This window comes from Empidonax traillii, unplaced genomic scaffold (genome assembly GCF_003031625.1).
Source record: "Empidonax traillii isolate 1590-97213 ecotype Southwest subspecies unplaced genomic scaffold, ASM303162v1 scaffold247:size2371522, whole genome shotgun sequence".
Classification (NCBI taxonomy): domain Eukaryota; kingdom Metazoa; phylum Chordata; class Aves; order Passeriformes; family Tyrannidae; genus Empidonax; species Empidonax traillii.
In genome coordinates, this window is record NW_020955440.1 from 1,642,483 (window position 1) to 1,664,233 (window position 21,751).

Genomic DNA, 21,751 nt, shown 5'->3' on the forward strand with positions numbered 1-21,751 from the left:
AAAAAAAAAAAAAAAAAAAAAAAAAAAAAAAAAAAAAAAAAAAAAAAAAGATGAGAATTGGTGCAGTAAGTCAGAAGCTGTAACCAAACCATAAACCTGAGCAAAAGCAAGTTGTCTATTTTCATTTCCTGAACAACTTGATTTGCAAAAGACAATATATTTAAAAACTCACAAAAGATAAATGGTATTTTAGTGTTCCATTTTAGTCACTGAACATGCTGCCAGTTCAAATAAGGATAGTGGTTCTTAAAACACACACAGGTTAGATTCTCTTTCAGGAAAGTGAAGAAAGCACAGACAACAAGAAACCTGTTTAAAGTCACATTTGCTGCATCCTCACACACAAAAGACTAGCACAACTGCAAGTAAGCTTTGGCTGCATCTCTGCTCTTCATTGCAGCAAGGGTGACTGAAAGGCAGAGTTTATAGATCATGATAAAGTATAATTCTGCCTTGACACTGTTACTTTCACTTCTCTGATAGACCGAAAAGATGCAAACATAGCCTCAGGCAATCATTTTCCTATCTATTTTTTTTCTCTGTCATTGATACAAGATGACAAAGCATCTAGAACACGGGTGCAGCTGCTCAATACATTCTGTTGCACTCAAAGGAAATTCAGAGCCTACTCTGGCAAGGGAAATTTTATTGTTCTCAAACTAATGGTCAACAGCCAGAAAAGTTATCCCTACTCACTACTTATCCTGGCCACGGACACTGCAGTATTTAACTTCCATCCAGACTGGCAGGATATGCAGCCTCAACTAAAGCCAATGTCTTTGTTGAGTAACCAGCAGCAAATGACCAGAATACAGGGCTTCCCATTGACTTACAGTAACAGGCTCCTTACTCTGTCATGGGAATCACATGAAAAAGCAGTCTAGTACCAGCACACAGTACAGATGTAGGTGTAGCACAAGAGTCTCTATAAAATGCAGGAGGAAAGAACTAATTCTACAAACTTAACCCTTTGTCTTCCCCTTAAGCTTTTGAGGGAGGTGGCTAGCAAAACAGACAAGATGTGGGCTCCTATGTTTCTTTGTGTTTTGTTCTCAAAAAGATCTGTCACTCAGGATTCTCTGTTAAAAGCAAACATTACAATAGGGAAATTAAAATTCTACAAATTTAACTCAAGTGCAGTTCACTCTAAAGTATGTGAGTTCAGCTCAAATCTAAAGTAGTTCCCTTAATCAAAAACTGCCAATTGTATGCAGATGTGAAGTAGTAAAGTTATAATGGACTTGATAAGCCAGGAAAACCAAATACCATACCAGACATTCATCTGTTCAACAGCCCATATTTAAACTCTAAACACTATCATGAACACAAAAAGAGATCAAAGGCAGTAACTGCAGAAAGAGGGGATTGTGACATATATCCCACTTGCTTAGGCTTCCTCATTAGGGCTGACTTTTTCAGCTGGTCACTTTTGTTATTCGTAAGACTGCACAGTTATCATGCTATGGCAAAGTAGGTCTTCTGCCAGTGTAAGAATGATCTGTACAGAACAGAGAACTGGCAAAAGCAAGCAAAAAAAAAAAAATAGGAATGTTATCCCTCATTTGGGGTTGCAGAAAGAGTAAGAAACGAGCCAATGCAAGCAAATGCTCTCTCTTTTGTCCTTCAGACAATATTTTGCTTGCTGATGATCTTGACTTAGGAGATTCTTGTCAGGAACAGTCAGAAAGACTGCTTTGAAAAAAAGGGTGTCACTGTTCTTTTTTTATGAGCATCCAAAGTGTTCGCAAACCTATACAAATATTAACATAAATGACTACAATTCAAGCCCATCCAAAAGTCAGAATGGTTAACCAACTAACTGCAATCAGTTCTCAGTACAACTTCAAGTCTTCCTTTCTTAAAAAAAATAAGATAAAATGTGTTTGAATACAGAACTGATCAGCCACTACCAGATTCATGAGTAAACACAATATGATCTTGGATGAAACTTCAGGTGTTTGAACACCAGAAAATGATTTATAGATCTTACCTCTGATGTTGGAAAAAGTTCAACCAGACAATGAAAGAAAGGAACACATAGTCTGTGCCACTTACCTTCTGCACAGCCCTTTGGAGAGCCTGTTTCATATTTCTACATGATTCTGGCATCAACTTCATTTCTTGACTTTCAAAGGATGCATCATGTAAATCTGTACTTTCTTGATGACCAAAAAGTGTTCTGACACAGTGTGCGTGTTCTTTTGAAATTCTAGTAGGGTCCATCTGAAACAAAAATAGAAGCACAACCACAATTCTAAGTGCCAGGGACACTTTTCAACCATCTAAAAGTTTGGCACCTGGCTAAGCTTATTATCTAAATTTTCTTTGTAAACAATGAAGAGAGAAAAAGTTCCCAACATTGAGGTTTATTTCATCCAAACGTGAGACAGCATACGTGACTTTCAAAAGCTAAAGATAAATCCCATTCTTGCAGTAAAATCAGTTATCCTGAATTCCATTTTTCAAACATTCAATGCAATATCACAGTTATTTTTTAACAGGAAGCAAAGTCATCCTACCTCTAAGAGCTATTGTTTGTAAAATGGCAAGTAGAGAAACTTGGGGAAAGTATGTTCAACATCTAGCACATCATTTTCAAGAGGAGAAACAGAAGTTTTCTCATCACTGAAGCTATCAGCCAGTTCTCACATAAACTCTTTTGTGGGTGTACTGGTTGTGGCTGGGATAGAGTTAATTTTCTTCACAGTAGCTGGTATATGGCTGTGTTTTGGATCTGTGCCAAAACCAGTGTTGATAACAGATGTTTTTGTTACTGCTGAGCAGTGCTGACACGGAGTTATGGCCTTTCCTGCCCCTCACTGCACCCCACCAGTCACTGGACTGGGGGTGCACAAGGAGCTGGGAGCGGACAGTCTGGAACAGCTGATCCCAAGTGACCAAAGGGATATTCCATACCATATAGCATATAAAGCTGGGGGAAGAAGAAAGAAGGGGATGACATTTGGAGTTATGGCATTTGTCTTCCCAAGTCATCATTTTGTGTGATGGAGCCCTGCTTTTCTGGAGGTGGATGAACACCTGCTTGCCTATGGGAAGTAGTGAATGGATTCCTTGATCTGCTTTCCTTGTGTGTGCAGCTTTTGCTTTACCTATTAAACTTTCTTTATCTCAATCCATGAGTTTTCTCACTTTTACTCTTCCAGTTCTCTCTCCAGCCCCACCAGGGGAGTCATCGAGCAGCTGCATGGGGTTTAATTGCTAGCTGGGATAAAGCTATGACAGTGGTAAGAGGTGTTGCTACATGAAACAGTCACCAAGACAGCAAAAGTCAGAAAGACCAAAAGTTAAACTGCATTGCAAAACACCTTTGCTTCATTGGACCAAATCTGATTAGCTTAGAGTATCTGCCAGACGTTTTTAGCAGTCTTTATGACTGAAACAAGGATGCTTTAAAATCCTGAATTCTGTCAGTTAGATAAACTGGAAGATATTCCAAGCATTAAGATTGTACCTTGGCAGAGTTTAATTGCATAAATATTATTTAAACCATTTCACTCTCTCTTCCCATACTCCATATCCTTTACAGTCAAGAGATATTAACAACTGTCTTTCAGAGATGGCATAAGACTCTCAACAGTTGTTCTAAACTTGTATTTATTCCACTTTTACTTCAGGCTTGAAATAGGGTTTATGCCCCCAAACTCTTGTCTAAGTTCTCTAACTGTATCAGCTGGCCTGTTAAAGAACGTTTACCTTTCTGATTAGGTAGAAGAAACAATTTTGTTCAAGAATTTCAAAAGGTAATGCATTATTTGTAAACCCAATGCAGGAATACCAACACTTTATGGATAGTGCCTGACGTGTTCACTTTCCTTTAACATTGTGTGAAACAAAACAGAACATCAAAAGAACAGAGAACAGCAGAACACAGAACAGCCAGAGTGAATCAAATATGTTATATCATTTGTTCACAGGAACAAAATTTGACTCCCTAACCCCAAAAAAGAATCAAGTTAAAAAGCTTAAGGTTAGGATTACAGAGCTGAATTTAAGTCTACACCAGCCAGGCAGCCATCCAACAGGCACCCACAGCAGAGAAACATTTGTTGCACAGACAGCAGCACAAAACGCTGCCATCCTTCTGCTGAAGTCTCCAGATGGAAGCTGTTTGCCTCATTCATTCAGACCAGTGCCAGCCCCTGTGACCTGGTTTATCTGTCCTAGTCACCCCTGCAGCTTTGGAATGAAACGGGTCATAAAAGGTTCACTTGAAGATCAGAATATGCTAATTTTGAGCAAAGGAGTGGCAATGAGTTACAGAACGGCTTAGAGGCAGTAACATCTTCCTATGACGGCCTGACACAGCTAAATCCAAAAGAAAATCCGTGTACAGCCATTGCAGCTCTATGAATTAAGCACTAAAAACTACACTAATGCCTTCTGAAGTCAGCTAGTGCAGTGCAGATTCATTAACTACTTAAGCAGATCCAAACCAACACCTCTGTGCTCTCACCACCTTCACCTCAGAATTTAATTCCTGGATTTCATTTTCCTAAATTAATAAACAGGGAGGAAATTTTGCTGACCTAGTTTCCTGAAATATTAGCACCCTAAAAACAACTCACTCCAGGTATCAGACAAGCATCAGAGCCAGTACAGGAATAGGCATAGGAATGAAACAGCAGGAAGGCAGTCCTAGCTTTAAACAACTGTAAAACTGCATCCTAAAAGCATCTCTTACAGTATGTTCCACTAGTATTCAGAACTCATAAAATCAACTGTAAAGTAAACTAAATAAATAAATAAATAAGAAGCACAAAATGTTTACCAATGGCTGCTAAAAGCTAGTCAATACAGAATGACTTGGGTTGGAAGGCACCTTTGGAGTCCAGTCTCCTGCTGTAAGCAGGATCAACTTGTAATTTAGGTCAGGTGGGTAAAGGTATCTAGACAAGCTTTGGGGAATTTCCATCAATGTAGACTTTCAACCTCTCTGGGCAAACTATCCTAAAACTTCACCACTTCTCATGTGTAAAAACCCCTGGGTTTGATGCCCAGCTACAGTTCTCCTTGCTGCAGTTTACGACTGTGCCTCTTGTTTTTGCTGAGCACTTCTGAAGAGCCTGGTTGTCTTTAGGTAGCTAAAAACAGTAATTAGCTTTCCTCACTTTAGTCTGCTCTTTGTTAGGTTCAAAGAATACAGTTCTCTATTCATTTATATATCATGATCCCTACCTATCACAGTGGTCTTCTGCTAGACTCTTTCCAGTTTGTTGATAAGCCTCTGATATGGTACTGGGAAACTCAAAATAGGACCGGTTATTTCAGATGTAACTTCTTATGTTGGTACTGTTGGAGACCTGAGGGAATTAGGGTCTCCAACAGGATCTGGGCACTTTAGCCTTTTCCCCCCCACACAGATCACAGGATAGAAGATAGAAAGCTACAGCAAATAACTGCCAATAGATACTAATTTTTATCAGTAATTCTACTAGTGAGAGTACTGTCCCAGTTTGGGATTTAATAAAACATATAAAGCAGAAAAGCAGACAAGAAAACCAGGTTTTACAGTTTTTGAAATTTGTAAAGGCCTGAGCATCCACCATAACAAATCATGACAGCATAGACTTACAGCTATCACCCAACAACAACCACTCAAATGTGTAACACAACACCGCCGGAACAGTAACAGCAGATTGCACAGAGTCACTTGCTCAGATTACAGTTTTCCTGCTGAAGGCCTAAGACAGAAAGCCAGCATCTCTGCACCTACAGGTAAAAGATGGAAAGCTCAAAGGAAATACTGATTTCTTAAACAATTTAGAGCTGTGAAGCCCATCCTGACAAAAAGTGCAAGTCTCTAGAGATTTACTGTTTCATAAGGTGAAACCCTGATCTTGGGACTAGCTAACCTACCTGTTGCCCTTAACTTTTTCAAAGAATACACAGTCTTCACCCATTTAACCATGAAAATCACCTCACTTGTCTGAAAAGACATTCTCAGAAATTCTGTATCTTATATCTTTACAAAGAATGTGTTCTGAACTGCCATGGCAGCAAAAAAGCACTGAGATCAAAACTGTGGGCACAAAGTGATGCACAGAAAAACTTTCAAGGACGTGTTTTGAGAAGAACTTCTAAAGAACGAGAAAATGATTATGAAATACCAGAATGATCTACAGGAAGCACCTTGCTAACTTGCAGGGCAGAGACTTTCAGCATAAAGGCCTAAAGATCTAATACCTGGAAGAAACATCAAGATGAAAACAAAAATAATGGAGAAAACTTTATAACGTGACATACCCTAAATGCCCTAGAGGAATTAAATAATTTAAAGAGAGGAGTGTCTAACTTATTTTTTTCTATCCATTGTGTCTGACTTTGAAATCAGATCAGATTTCAAAAAAAATCAGTGCCACTTGATTTTCATCTCTCATCATTCTAGTTGCATTTCTGTGCTCTTTTCACCCAATTCTGGGCAGACAAAATGAACTCCAGCATAGTGGGTGAGATCAAATGAAATTACAGAATTAAGAACCAATTTGCTTATGTAAAAAGATTCAGTTTGGCTTTAAAAGACAATACATTTCAGCCACCTTTAATATTCAATGTTGCATCAATTATGTTACAGTATCACATTCAACACTTATCCCTTTAACATTTATATCTGTATTTATTTTCAAAACTTAAAACCACTTTCCAGACTATCAAATATCACTTTGCACTCCATGATCTTTCTTAACCACCAAAAGGGGGTTCCTCCAGGCTTCCACAAAAATGCTAATAACCACAATCAAGTTCTTTTTTTCTGTTAGTCGCTGCTCTGCAATGCTCACAGAACTTGAAGTCTTGAAAGGTAATTGTCTAGAAACAGACAACAAAAGTCAGAATTCCACATAAGAATGAAATGACAATTAAAAATCTGACTTATAGGTCCCCATTTATCCAAGTGTGAACTCTTCAATACGGTAGAGCACAACATTTGTATAGCCTTTTTTTAAAGGGAAAAAATGTATACTCTTGGAGTTCTACATTTAACTATGGGAGTTAGACACCCAGCCCCCACATTTGGATTTGAGAACTCCTAGTTTGTTCAGTGCCGTCCAGTTCAGTTAATGTTAGATGAAATTCCTCCCGTTTTATGATTTAAGTGCACTAAGAAAATAGGTCAGAAATAAAAAGCTTAAAAGCTAATCCTTTGGGGATATACTTCAGCATTTACCAGCGCAAGTTAAATAAACTTTGCTCTCTCACCTTGTGCTGTTCATGAGTCCCTCTTGAGCGATGATTTCCAGCTGTTCTGAGCATCTAACTACATTTTCATAGCATTCTAACTAAATATTCATGTCATTTTTATCGATAATGAGCAAATATTCCTCATAAAGTATAAGAAAAATAAATGCTCCAGACCAATAAAATCTGATACTGTTTAATTTCTTAGATTCAGTACACTGCACAGGATGGACCAAGAAGCAAAGTCAGAACATCCTAGTGTTTTTACATTTCAGAACATCATTATGAGAATATGGGTAAAATTCAATTATTTGCTTTTTTTCTTCCTTTTTCAACATACCAGCTCATTGTCTCACTTGCATTGCACTGCATTATTTCTTGGCCACAAACATGTGTTTACCCGTGAAAACCTAGTGTCAGTCTTCGTTATGTGTCTTGTGAAATTCCAAATGCTCAAACCACAAAATAAACAAAACTAAGGAAAAACCAAAACCTCAACTATTGTCTCAGCTTATATTGTGTCATGATCCAGTCCCAATGATTTTATGCAAATACAGACAAAATGTGTATGGTAAAACTGAGTCAGAGTTTATTCAGACTCTTAGGTAGGGTTTTAGAGAGCTTACAAAATGTATAATTTCTTAGTATCAGCCTAAAGAGTCAAATCTTTCTAATTCACATTTGACTAATTCACCAACCAAACAATTCAAATCTTTTCATGTACAGCTTCAACTACTAACTTCTCAGTTCTCTTAAAGTACAAATTCAGAGAGCTGAAATTTGCACTGAAAAGGCCAAACTGAGATAGCCTAATACAACCAAACTTGCCAGAAATCTTTTCAGAAGAAAGAGGTCCAATCATGTCCAGTATAAACAGAACAATTTCTAAGAGTGTGAAATCAGAATTAACTTTTGCAGGGACTACTATATTTTTTCATCTATCTTATTTCACAATTAGAAATGGGGAACAAATATAGATTATTATATCTTATTATTGTGAATTACCTACTTACTTCAAAGGTATATTTATTAATCTATTTTTTCCATTACAAATTTTTCAGGCAATGACTTCAGTCAAGCCTACATTGAGCTAGATCACCTCTTTTAGATGTTTTGGAAATTCAGGTTTAAGAAGGACTCCATTCAACAGCATTACTCCAAATCTGCAGGAACAAGAAACTAGTGAGAGAATTAAGCTGTCAAATGCAGAATTATTGCTGGACGATGCAATTTTTTAAATCAAGGGAGCAGAAGAAAAATAGTTCTTTTTACTCTTTGTTAGGCATATGTGAAGCACTGACATGCACTTATCAAAAAAGAGTCCTTAATAAGGGGCTTAATAACTTTGATTAGCTGTTTTAATTGCAATGGCTCTCTAGGAACTAATCAATGTATAGCTGTGCATCTCTGAGCTATGTTTTGACAAGAATGTCTTTTCAAGTTCATGAACATCTGGAGTGAAAAACATTCCCTGTCAGAAGTTGAAGTACGCATTCATTTATTTAACTGTCAAGCAAACAAACAGCTTTAAGCTATTTTACAAAGAGTCCCAGAAATTAAATGTCACTCTTCTGAAGTATACAGGTTATGATTAACTAAGTACTGTATTGCAGTTCCATTTTATTTTTGTAAAAATGGAAAAAACAAAGCCATTTTCGGTAAGAAAATAAAAAGTGGTCTGCCTAATACATGATCAGCAGTGCTACTGTCTATTTGATAGTCATTCATCTGTTTAAGTGGGTATACACTGGTGCAACATCAGTTTTCAGAGTGCACTTTTTTAAGAAATCCAGCCTGCTACATCAAGATCAAGCACCTCTACCTAGAAAGTAAACTGAAAGAAACAGGTTTCCACTCTCTGCTGACTTCAAACAAAAAGTACTCACAGCAGAAGTGCCACTTCCATGAAGGCAGTGAGACCCACATTAACAGAACTAATTAGCATCCGACATTAAAGCCAAGCAGAAATCTAACACTTAGCCCTGAGAAGTAACTAGCTGGCAGCTCCCCACTTCCTCTGAGAGGGCTCAGCCTTGCGGGGTAAGAGATGTAGCAGCGAGAGAATCCAGGCAGCCGGGCTGTTTCCAAGAAGCAGGCTCCTCTTCTCTCCGAAACCCTAACCGCTCATCACCTTATCTCCCCCTGCAGCGAGACTTCCCCGTGCTCCTTTCTGCACGCATCGCTGCCTCTTCTGAAGCATCCCTCATCGGGCTTGCGGCCTGGCAGGTGAGAGGCGGCTCTCTCCCAGATTCCCAGAAATCCCCAGAATCCAAAAAAAAGCTCCTGAGCTGCAGCGGGCACCTCTGGGCGCTGCCAGCGAGCGCACTGACCCTGCTCCTCCGCAGTGCCCCTCTGCAGCCTGAGAGACAAACCATCCCAAATGCTGATGCGCGGTGACCTTTTCTTTCTTTAAAGCCACTTCTCCTGCTGATGAAACATTCATGGCAGCCAAAGACCTCAACTATGTCAAACTCCTCTCCAATGGAAGACTGAAAGCTGATCATTAAAAACCGAAGACCTGCAAGACTTCAGGTGAAGGATCATTATTAAGCTGTTTACCGAGCTGGGAGCCCCTCATATCCGCTGAGAATCCCTGTACCCAACACACACCCACAACCCAACAGCAGTATGTAGAACACCTCGGGCTGAGCAGCTCCAGTGACCAGGCGAGAGCATAAGCGGGGCAGGGCACTGGGAGCCCAGCAGCCCGACCTCTCGCAAAGCTGGACCAACTTCAGTGGCAGATAAAGATGTTCTCCGACTTTTGTTATTGTTGTTGTTGTTGTTGTTTTAATTAATCGCCTCAATCGCATCGATACGAGGGCCTCCCCTCTTCTGAAAGGTGCGAGGCGGTTGCACTTCCCACGGCGGGAAGCGCCCGCGCCGGCCCCCGCACCCTCTCCCGCCGCCGCCCGCGGGAGCCGACGGAGGCGCCGCTTACCTGAGCTCTGAAGTAGAGGAAGAGGGCGACGCTGCAGACCACCTGCCCCAGCCCCAGGAGGACGAGGGCGGCGAGGAGGGAGCGGGATGCGGGCGGCGGGTGCGGGTGTGCCGGCAGCGGCGGCGGCGGCGGCGGCGGCGGGGCGCTCTCGTGGGCGGCGCCGCTGCCCAGCTCCTCCGAGCCGCGCAAGTACTTGGTGTAGTCTCGGCTGGCGCGCCGCATCGCAGCTCCGCTCCGCTCCGACGGCTGCACACACGACTCCACGCAGCTCCCCAGGGCCACCAAACAACCCCACAGACCCGGCCAGGCACCTCTTATAAACTGGGCGGCCAATCAGCCCCGGGCGGCGCGCCCCTGCCACCCTCCTCCTGCGCCCGCCCGCCGTCGCCACACACATCACCGCCGCCCCCTCCTCGCCTCCCCTCCCCGAGCACCGACCGGCCCCCGCCGGCCCGGGTCGGGCCGGGTCTGTCCCGCCCCTGCCCCCGGAGTCCCTGCCCCCGCCGGGCACATCGCCCGGCGGTCGCGGTCGGCGCTCCTCCTCCCCTCCTCCATGAATGAGCAGCGCAGGCAGACCTGCCTCCGGCAGCTCGTACCCCTTTCTCACCCTTGCCCCACTCAGGTTTGCACTGCGCCCAGGCAGCTCCGTCAGATGAGGCTTCTCTGAGCCCCTAGTTGCATCTGGAAGGTCCTTCTTCCGCGATATTCCCACGGACCTGGAATCAGCATGCACCTCGAGTGGGTCCCATCATTCATCTCCTGACCCCTTTGGTGCGCCAAGCCTCTCAGGGCCTGTCAACTCATCCCTGTCTCACTCCTTCCTCTCTCAGGCCAGGCTAAAATGACCACAAATGGCGTTGACTTGTGCTGTCCAAAGGAGGCAACCCTAGTTCACAGTTTTGTTATAGGAATGGATTAAAGAAACAGCAGAGGTGTGCTGGTACATGGCTGCTGATGAAACCAGCTCGGAGTCTCCCCATCTCCCCACATGCAGCCAGTCTGCTACAGGCGCGTTTCTGAACCCTTGGTTAGGAACATCTTACGACATTTCCCATGTCTCAGCTTGTGTTCCACACCAAAACTTCTGCATAAAGCCACGCTACAATTTGTAGGCACTTTCTTTCTCATGGTGCTCTGGGGGTTCCATTTAAGACAAGTGTCACCTTTGTATACTTATTCATTTAAAGTTTGCCGCCTTCTAGTCCTTCCTGCCTCCAAGTAGGCTTTCCTCCATCCAGACTTTGACTCATCAGTTTATCTATGCTTTGGTATTCACTGTCTCTTGAGTAGGTAGAGTTTATGGGCCTGACAAGTTCCCTTTGAGAAAACATTCTCTTAATTCCTATGGAGGTGCTTGTTGCAATGGCAGTGCAAGTGCATTAGGTCTGCAGCCCTGTAAAATTCAGTAGGGAAATGGTTCAGACATAAAAGCAAGAGAGTTGAAGCATGGCAAGGTCTTTAAAGAACATGGGAGAATGACACAGATCTATCTGGTGGTTCATTTACCTGTAGAAAAAAAAAGTCTAATTTTAGACTGGATATATAATACAATATCCTGTTTAGGTCTGCCTAAGCTAAGAAGATGATAAACTTGACCTCCCAAAGAGTTTGACTGAACCAGACAAAATTATGTGCTCCAACAAATTAAAGGAAACTAAAACTCACCAAACCACCATGCAACAAATTACTATCAAAACAAGCTGATATCATTTAGCACTGGACCCAAATAGTGCAATGGCAATTCCTTCAACAAGTGAGACAACATCTGAGAAATGATGATGACAGCACCTGCATACCAACATCACCCACCAGGAAGTCATGGAGAAATACCCCAACCTTGAATAGCTCCCAATATATCTTCTTTCTCAATGCTTACTTTTATGCTCGGAAACATGGGGAGCATTGTGGTCTGTAGTCCAATTAGAGGAATTGTTCCTGTAAGTGTGTCTCAACTTTTGTGAAAACAAAATGAAGATAAAATAGCCACCATCACCTGTAAAATAAACATGAAAACAATCTCACATTATAATGAGCTGGGAATTCCTAAATCAATTTTACATTGGTCTACAATAACAATTCCTTCAGAAATAATTTTTTGGAAGATACAACTGGGGTTTTTAAGAGTCAACATAGTTTTTAAAATCCAGTCATCAATTAGTTATTAAACAGTTGAAAAAGGGTAAGTTAGGATAATATCAGTGATGTGAGCAGATGATTTTTTTTTTTTTTTGCTTTCATATGAGAAGGAACTCAAGAAAGACCTCTGCTCTTTTCACCATAGAGTTTATACTTCTTCCTAATGAAGAAGGAAAAAAATTGTATTAAGTCTTGCCACCTTAAGGTGCTCTTCTAGATTCTTACAGAAGGAAACAAAAGGAGACTTTCACTGAAGAGCTATGAGGATTTGCAGACACCTTTAAATTTGCAGACATCTTTAAATATTTTGTGAAAACAACTTTCTCCAGACAAACTTACTTCCTCCACAATCATTGCTTCATAAACTGCCTTCTCACTGGCACCATCTTTAGTATTACCATCACAATGCTACACCAGGGAAGCATTACGCCTGACCCAATGCCTGAGTGACATCAGCCTTCTAACTGGTGTCTTATATATGCCAGTCTATTTGACACTTAATAATCGAATAGTCAAGCCCACCTGTTTCATCTTCATCCACAACAATTTCATCCTCACAAAATTACAGAAGCAACTACAAGCAGCCAGGTACTTGTATGCAAGCGCCAGGCTATCAGGTTCTTCAGGAGACACTTCAAGTACAAGATTAATCTTCTTGCCAAAGCAACATGGGTTCCTAGGATACACTAAGGTACATAAATGACATCTGTACTGAAAACTTGGATTCCCTTATTGATTTCTACCACAAATTCAGCAACCAGAATTGTCCAGCAAACTCTCTCTGGAAAACTTACATCAGCATCAACTTTCTAGACACCAAGGTCAACACAAAAAATAGCAACTGTCAAACTACCATATGCAGAAAATCCACAGACCAACACATCTCCTTCCACAAACCATCAACTATCCAAAACACACTAGAAAAACTGATATAGCCCACAGACATCACCTCATTTGCTCTGAGGAAAACACTCATGACACACCCTCACAAAGCTACATGCTTTGTGATGATGCTTATCCAACAGTGACACTCCAGTAGGATTGCATATTTGAAGAAGCCACCTAAACCTTATCCAAACTTACTATAATACAAAGAGATAATCCCCTAGTGGGTATCATATACCACAACATGCAAGAAATGTATAATGGAAAATGTTAAAAAGTTGTAGCTTACGTTGGACTAAAATCATACCTTGAAATTATTTTTCCTAGAAACACCCCTCCTTCCCTTCAAACCACACTTATTACCATTAGCTCCATCACTGAAAGCAAATTTTGGCAGACCAGTAGATGCTGACTAGAGCCAGATAGCTCAAGAAAATTATCCAAATATTGCCAGGCCTTCATGATAAACATCTGCTACAGCAGAAGCACCGAAATATACAGATCCTGCACATAAACATCCTGAAATGCCATAGGCATCATGGAATGCATTCACTCCTCTTAGGGAACTCTGTGGATGAAACTGAACAACCACTGTACGCTACCTAATTAGGAAAGAACAACGACAGCCAGTTACACTTTGGAAAATTATATTCCCCAAACAACTCTCCCATCTCTAAACTTGCAGTCCTGACTCTGCAAGATCAAACATGGGCCAGAGAACTATAATGTGCAACTCTATGAGATACTGAATTCCATATCAGATTAATTTGAAAAAGATTTCTGGGTTTCCCCAATTCTGAAGTACTTCATCTACGTGAAAATGAATCTGCTTTATCTAATAGCTGCTTTACACAATTGTCTCTGTTGGCCTAATAAAAGATATTTTCTTCTGAAAAAAGGTGGCATTCTTTGGATTCTGTGAGGGCTAATAATATACCAAAAATTTCCCATGAAACTAAGTTCTGGCTCTATAAATGGTAAAGGATGGACTTGCATGAGAACCTCGTTGTGATTCTGTGCTTGCAGATAATCTCACTGTAGATACAAGTAACCACTATATAATGTGAACTCTTGGCCCCTGAGCAGAACACAGCTCTTTGCTATTGTCTACAAAATACTTGTATTGCAGGAGATGATCACAAATATCCTACTTGTTGTGATAAGAGTGCATAGCTGCTAGGATTTTTTTCATCATTTTGCTTTGAAGCAAAACAGGAAACTGTGTTTACATAAAAAGGCTGTGTTGAAAGTAGTTCTCGTTGCAACATTGATTCTCACTGCAGAGTTGAAAGTCTTGAAAAATCTGAAAATTTCAACAAGCCTGCAGGTCAAAGTAAAAAATCAGGAAAAAAAAATCCTTTTTGTTTGTTTGGGGGCTTTTTTTGGGTGGGGGGGAGGGGGGGTGTTTAGTTTTAGTATTTTCTCTTTCAAAATAGAGAGAATCATAAGAAGTTCTTCTCCTGATCTTCACTTCAAATAAGACAGTGTTTTTTACCTTGAGACAGATTATGCAGCTGAAATATTCTATATTGGTAAAGCAGTTAAACACATTTATATTTTTACACCAGTGAGATTTTATTCCTGTGGACAAATGTTTGTAACTAATACTGCCTGGTGTTACTATTGGTTGGAATATTGTCAGCAAAATTACTTCATCGGCAAAAGGTTGGTTTAGACCTGACACAAATGTTTGATTCCGATGTATTAATTTTGAGCATGTTTTGGACAGTAGGGTTTCCAAGGAACTGCATAGACTCTTTAGGCAATAGAAAGAGAATCCTGTGCTGAAATTCTGATCTACTGAGTGTGAATAGGGATGTTTTGATGCAAGCAGTGAAAGTAGGCAGAGATGTTTTCCATGCATGTTAGGAGGAAATGAAATTCTGCAACCTTCAAAATTGTCATGAGTTGGACCTCACCATTTTTTTTCACTTTCAAATGCTATATAGTGATTATTAAAAGTAAATATGCAACTGTAATGAGAGGGATGACAAAGTATGACCAATAACACAGAATGCCTCACTGAAAATTTAGGTTTTTATTTAAAATAATATTCTAGAAAAGGCTGGGAAACAGTAACTGATGTACCAGGAAATAAGTACTATATTTTAAAACAGTGGAAAATGCATTAAAGCATCATTTAAGTTTTCCAGCAAATTACCATTCTGCTTCTTTCTAGTCAAGTGGGTATGACAAAGGTCAGAACAATTACACTGATTCTGAAATCTCAACAGAAATAAGTAGTATAAATTCAAGTCTTTTATGTTTATGTATAAACTCTTAAATTAAGGTAATAGAACTAGCTTTTTTCCCCTGTTCAGGAAAAAATTACTTGAAATGAAAGTATGGGGGTATTCTTACATTGTTTTAGAAATGAAGATAGCAACAGAATGTTGGGAGAAATACTGGACCTTAAGTAAGAGAACAGTTCGTGTCTCTCTAGATTTGGTAAAACTGGAAAAAAAGCCCTACATTGCTTGTCAGTAGTTAAAGTCCTCAGAGCCTCTTACAAAGCTCAAAGAAATTGATGAATACATTTTTCAGGACTTTGATATGTATCGGATCAGGTTTCTCCTGTAAGAAGGCTTGGAGTCACCTTATATGGATTTGCACAATTTATTTCTGTATTGTGCAGCTTTCACATATAAGTATTATATCACCTTGAGGCCTCTTTTGCAAGACAGGTACTTTCTGGATATTTCTTTAAAACAGATATGCTGAAACATTTCTGTATATAAAATATTTCTTTAGTGTCACTTGACTTTCATAGCACATTTCTTTGTAGTGCCTGAGTTTCAAGAGTCCTCAGCCAGGCAAAGTCCATGACCAAATTATAGGTGACATGCAAAGGCTGTGAGACTCCTGAGATGGAGTCAAAAGGCAGGTGGGAGTCCATCCTAGTCATTATAATCCATCCCAGGAGCACAGTCAGTAAAGCACTTTGGTCACAGGGATTTGATATTGGATAAAGTCACTCTGGTCAAACTGTACAGTGAAAGTGTTTCAATTTTATTTTTCCAAATAAAACAGAACAAAAGAATTTACGGTGCAATAAACTGATTAAAGTATTGCAGAAATAGTATTTTTTTTTTGAATGACATTGTCAGAATTAGTTAAACACTTTCTATCTAATTTCACTGAATGACCTTTCCTTCTCCATGAATTTATGTTGAAATACATGTATCCCTAAGTTTTTGTTGAGGCCATCTGTCTAAATTTAAATATTTCAATTTACAATGCAACTAGGAACCATTTAACTTTACCTTCTTGTGGCCATCTTCCAAGCTGCTACTACACATCTACTGCTTTCAGCACTACCTAGAAATGGTGGAATTTTTTTGTTGGCAAGGAGGAACTTGTTGCTGCTATAAGATTTGGTTAAGGTATATGTAATTGAAAGCAAACCATTTGCTGATAGCATCTGTGCTGCAGAACAGTTTTCTCACATAGGAGGGTAAGAGCAGTACTGAGTCAGAGGGAGATCCATCTAGCTCGCATTTGCCTGTGTGGGTGGCAGCTGCTGCAGAATAGGAGTAGCCTTATCCAACTGTGGAAAGCCGTGTGGCTAGCCCAAGCCCTGCTCTTTGGAAACCAGACTGCAGTTGCCTGGAGTTTGTACTTCACAGAGGCAGTTTAGTTAATCAAGTCGGGTCTGGAGCTCCGGCCACCATGCTGGAATTTCTGTGTCTTAGACCCTTGAACTGTCTGGAAAAGTGGTTCAGGCAATTAAAAAAAACAAAACAAACAAACAAACAAACAAAAAACACCCACGGGATTATGCCCTAGCACCTGCAGTTCACCATCCACAGTGACAGGGAGTAGAACAATTGCATGCTCATTCAATATCCAGGCTCTCTTGCTGCCCAAGAAACCAACAGCCGCAAAGCAATAGTGAATAAACCCAGCTAAGACAAAAGAATAACGTTCTGATTTCAGAAGTAGGAGAGGCCAACAGTCCATGCACAGGGAAAAAAAAATAGAAAGGGCAAGCATGTAATTAGACTTCCCAGTACACTCCAGCAGCTTGTGGCTCAGAGCTGCCCTGTGGTGGTATTTTTTGTGTTAAAGTCTGAGCCTGAAGCTGTCTGAGGATTCTGATGGTGTGTGTACATGTGATGGAGGCTTGGGGGGAGCTGAGTCTTGAATGGGGAAGGAACAAAAAGATGTGACACAAAAAGAAAAGGCACAACACAGCAGCGATTACAACAACGAACATGAGTCAGAAGCTGTCAGACATGCCGAGCAGTGCTTGTGGCTCACAGAGTACCAGATGATGTAGCAAAGATTCCTTAGAGAGGATACTGAACAGAGAAGACTTGGAAAAATGAAATACTGATGAGGACCCATGGGAACAGAGAAAGACTGAAACACTTCGAGGTCAACACAGTAGAGAAAGTCCTTCTTATAGTAACGTCCCTAAAGCATAGGAAGGCTTGGGTTGGAAGGAACCTTAAAGATCATCTAGTACTAAGTACGAAGGGATATCGGAAAGAAAGTTGATTGAGATAAATTAACTGTCCAGTTTATGTAGACAAATCTTCATCTTACAAAGTGGACAGGGCATTCCAGGCCATACGGGAGGAGGAAGGAGGATGTCCTTTTGGAAGAGAAAAGGCAATGCTTCTACTCTTCCCATTAAAGTTTTGACAATGCTCTAATCAAATCCCATCAAATTTCACAAACTACTTTATTCCCACTCATCTCTCTGGCACTGGACATGTCAGTTGGTGCTCTCTGAGTGCTCCATGGAGCTTGGCACAGAACAACCATTAAGGAAGAGATGCTGAGCTCTCCCACAGTCACTCCACAGGATGTGGGAGACTTGCCTTCACATTCCTCTTTTTGCTAGTGGGTTTCAAGCCCACAAATATTCCAGGATCCCTAAGAAGAAATCCTAACCACATATCTGTGTGCTGGCTGAATGATGGGCTCTCCCAGTTTGCACAGAAGTTTTAGGGATTTGGAAGAGGAAGGAAATGGGAAAAATAAGAATATGGGGGAGACGGGTGGTGTATGGATGTGTTCCCATAAAAAGCAAAATCTGCCTTAGAGATAATATCTGTCTATCTGAAACATCTGTCTTCATCTCTCACTTCCTCTTTTCTCCACATATTTTGGTGGTTAAAGCGTGGGGCAAGAGCATCTGGATTTAATTCTGCCTCCATGAAGGAAGGCATAGAAGCATGTCCCACGTCCCTGGAAAGTAGTACGATCATCTGCTCTTCTGACGTGAGAGCAAACGCATTTGCGTAAGCCCACCTGTCAGAGCTGTTCCACATTGCTCGGAATAATTAAAAGGAAAACAATTTGGGATTTTCTGCCTTAGTAGGATGCAGAAAGGATGCTCAATGCAGAAAAGAGACAGCATGAATTAGAGAAAGGTTTCAGGTAAATTATGATGTGATGTTGGATGTATATCCTGAAAGCAGCAATGTAGGCCTGAGGTGTTTCCTGCTCAGCACCCCAGTCCTTGGGGGTTTCATTCCAAGTACCTGCTATGGAGAACAGGCTACAGACCCAGCTCAGGACAGTCTTCCAATGCTTTGGTAAGGATAGCATGAAGTTTGGAGTCACAGTGCTCAACATGGCAGCCCCAATGCACTGCAAGTGATCAAAGCCTGCATAGTAGCTGAAGTAACCTGCCAAAACACACATTCACTAGTTTTTTCCTCCTTTATCACCTCATTTGATCCAACAGCCAGTGCCACTTAACAGTTCAAATAAAGACTGTGGTAAAAACTGCCCAGAAGCATTATAAAGTAGAGGCAGATTTTACAGTATGAGGCCACCTAACATCTCATAGTCACTGTCGCACAGTCAATAGCAAAGAAATGCACTTGTACTTATTACCTTTTTATGTGTTATCAGTTATCAGTAGGTCTGTAGTGCTAAAATTTGTATATCTCCTTTAACAAGTGCACCACGACTGCACAGAATCAGCAATGGTTTCAGGAAATATTCAAGTGGAAAGCAACTCCCTCAGCATCATTTAGCTTGGAACCTGAAGAAATAGGATTGTTTCCTCACAAATAAATACTTGCAGATGATTACACTCTATTCTGCTTCATCATACAAAAGCACAATAAAAGAACAAACTGAAACAGGGAACACTGTTGTTTATTCTGCCACACTTTTGAAGATCTCAGTTCTAATTACATATCATAAAATACTTTGATGCCTCATATAAAGGCAAAGTGTGAAAATAATACTTTGCTAGTTGAGAACTTCCTACTAATTATAGTTTGAAATGTTTATATTTGCTTTATTTTCTCAAAGGCAATTAGCAGCAAGCTGGTGACATTGGGTGAGACTCTAAACACAGCGCTCTTGTTCCAGATCTATTTTGACAGGGGGATGGGGTTAAAGCCCCAATGAGAGCTTGCAATCTGTCCCAGTCTGTACCCACCCTGAAGAAAGATTTCTAACTGGAAACAGGAAGAACAAAGAACTGCTACCAGAATATCAGAGGAGTGAAAAGATTTCAAAGTCAAGGCTAAAGCTGTATAATTACTGGCCACAAATACATTAGGGATATGAGGATGGAAAGGGATCTTATTTTAAGTAGAGGTCTACAGACAAATGAATATAAATTGTCAAGGATTATTTAAGCAGGAAATCGGAAGAAGGTTTTCATAGAATCATAGAGTATTTTAGGTTTAAAAAGACCATTAATATCATTGAGTTCAAGCATTAACCTTACACTGCCAAATCCTCCATTAAGCCAGGTCCCTCAGCACCATGAGTATGTGTCTTTTCAATACCTTCAGGAATGATGACTCAAACATTCCCTGGGCAGCCTGTTCCAATGCTTGACAATCCTTTTGGTGAAGAAATTTTTCCCTAACATCTACTCTAAACCTCTCCTGGTGCAATTCAAAGCCACCTCCTCTTGTCCTATCATTAGTTGCATCAGAGAAGAGGCCAACACCCACTTCTCTATAGCCTCCTTTCAGGTAGTTGTAGAGAGTGATAAGGTCACCCAGAGCCTTCTTTTCTCCAGGCTAAACACCTAAAACTCCCTCAGCCCTTCCTCTTAAGGCTTATGCTTCAGACTCTTTGCCAGCTTCATAGCTCTTTTTATACGTATTTAAGGAGTCATGTTCTGGAATAACCGATTAGTTAGAGTAGATGGAGCTCTGAACTTCTCTAGAAATCACACTAGACAGATTTTATCTGTGAAAGGGATTATTTAAGTGTTTTATAAGTCTTGCAATAGCAGGAGTCTATCTCAAAAGGCCCTCTCCAATCCTTCTTCTGCTTTTGGATATGAAGAACTTTTAAATACTAAGGGAAAGATATTTCTTTGCTTGCACAAGGTGCATGTACCTTGAAGCACAGGGCAATTACGTGGTTTCTAGTTTAGAGGAACAGAATATGTGGATCTATAAAATAAGGGTGTTTCTCCTGCAGTTTTAAAGTTATAATAGGAAAGAGTTTTTGGACAAAGGCTCATCATTTAGGCATTTTTATCAACATGAATGGAGAGGTTTAGAGAATGAAACTTGCAATACAAGATTGCAATTTTAAGTTCTATGCGGCTTTCTTCTCTTGGAGACCAATACCTATTCTGCCTGCCAGCACAAAACTGAATCTCACAAAGAAAAGGAGAAGTTTCAAACTCTTGTAATAAAATAGACACCACTGGTAGAAAGACTTCCAGACTAATAATTTTTTAAATTGAGAAATTAATCTGGAAAGAGGAGAGGGAGAATTCTGTTCCATACAAATGCTCTGGCATTGCAGCCAGCATTCACTGCAAGTCCTTGGACTGTATGTGCAGGTGATAGTATTGTCTCCCTCTTTTACAGAACAAGATCTTTCCCTGGCAAAAAGTCAACAACTTAGCCAGCTTGGTGCTTTTTGTTTATTTTTGGTCTCCAGACATCTTTTAATTAAAAAAAAAAAAACGAAAAGGCAAACAAAGTAAAACAATAAACAACACTTGGCCTAAGGTTCGTTTCTAGTTACAAGACTCACCATTAATTAAATGGCAGCTTTTCAATCCCATCACCACACTTATGGACAGCAGAGTTCAAGAAGTTCATGAACTGGTTCCCCACAGTTATCTTGAACATGAACTCACTGTTTAGTCAATGGCTTAGAAAAACAAGGCTGGACAGCTGGTCTCTGTGTTACTTACCACAGTCTCAGGGCAGGGACAGAGGAAATTTAGGGAATATTTCCAAATACAGTCTGCCAGATTATCCAAATCTACAATACATGCACATAGATATTAAGTACTATTTGCTCTGGAACTTAATGTACACTGTAATATGCTCCCTGTTTTATGGAGTGTGAAGGCTGACATTTGAAATTAGTGCTATTTCAAAGCCTGGTATCTGGTTGCTACATCTGGCTGTGTCATGTAGTCTGGGGAAGTGCCCTACCACAAGGACTTGAGCCGCAGAGGATGGTGAGACAGATAAAGCTAGATAATCTTTTTTATGTCCATAAAAAAGGGTCAGGGTCAGTCTTTCAACACCAAGAAGAACTAAGACAAATAAACAGAAATGGGACGCACTGTAATTAATGGCTCCAGAACACAATAAATCCAAACAGCTTCTTATTTTCTATCCATGGCTCACTTCAGACTAG

The 21,751-nt window shown here is 40.5% G+C and overlaps 1 protein-coding gene across 2 annotated transcripts in view; it reads right to left on the reverse strand.

Annotated features, from left to right (window-relative positions):
- TNFSF11 (TNF superfamily member 11) overlaps positions 1-21,751 on the reverse strand; it is a 47,879-nt gene that overhangs the window by 15,180 nt on the left and 10,948 nt on the right. The window contains exons 1-2 of one of the 2 annotated variants that reach the window (XM_027888864.1): positions 10,136-10,357; positions 2,056-2,223 (exon numbers count right to left, since the gene is read on the reverse strand). In XM_027888864.1, coding sequence (XP_027744665.1) covers positions 2,056-2,223; positions 10,136-10,357 — 390 coding nt within the window. Of the gene's footprint in view, positions 1-2,055; positions 2,224-10,135; positions 10,358-21,751 lie in introns of those variants that run through there. The other variant, XM_027888865.1, reaches the window with a different exon arrangement.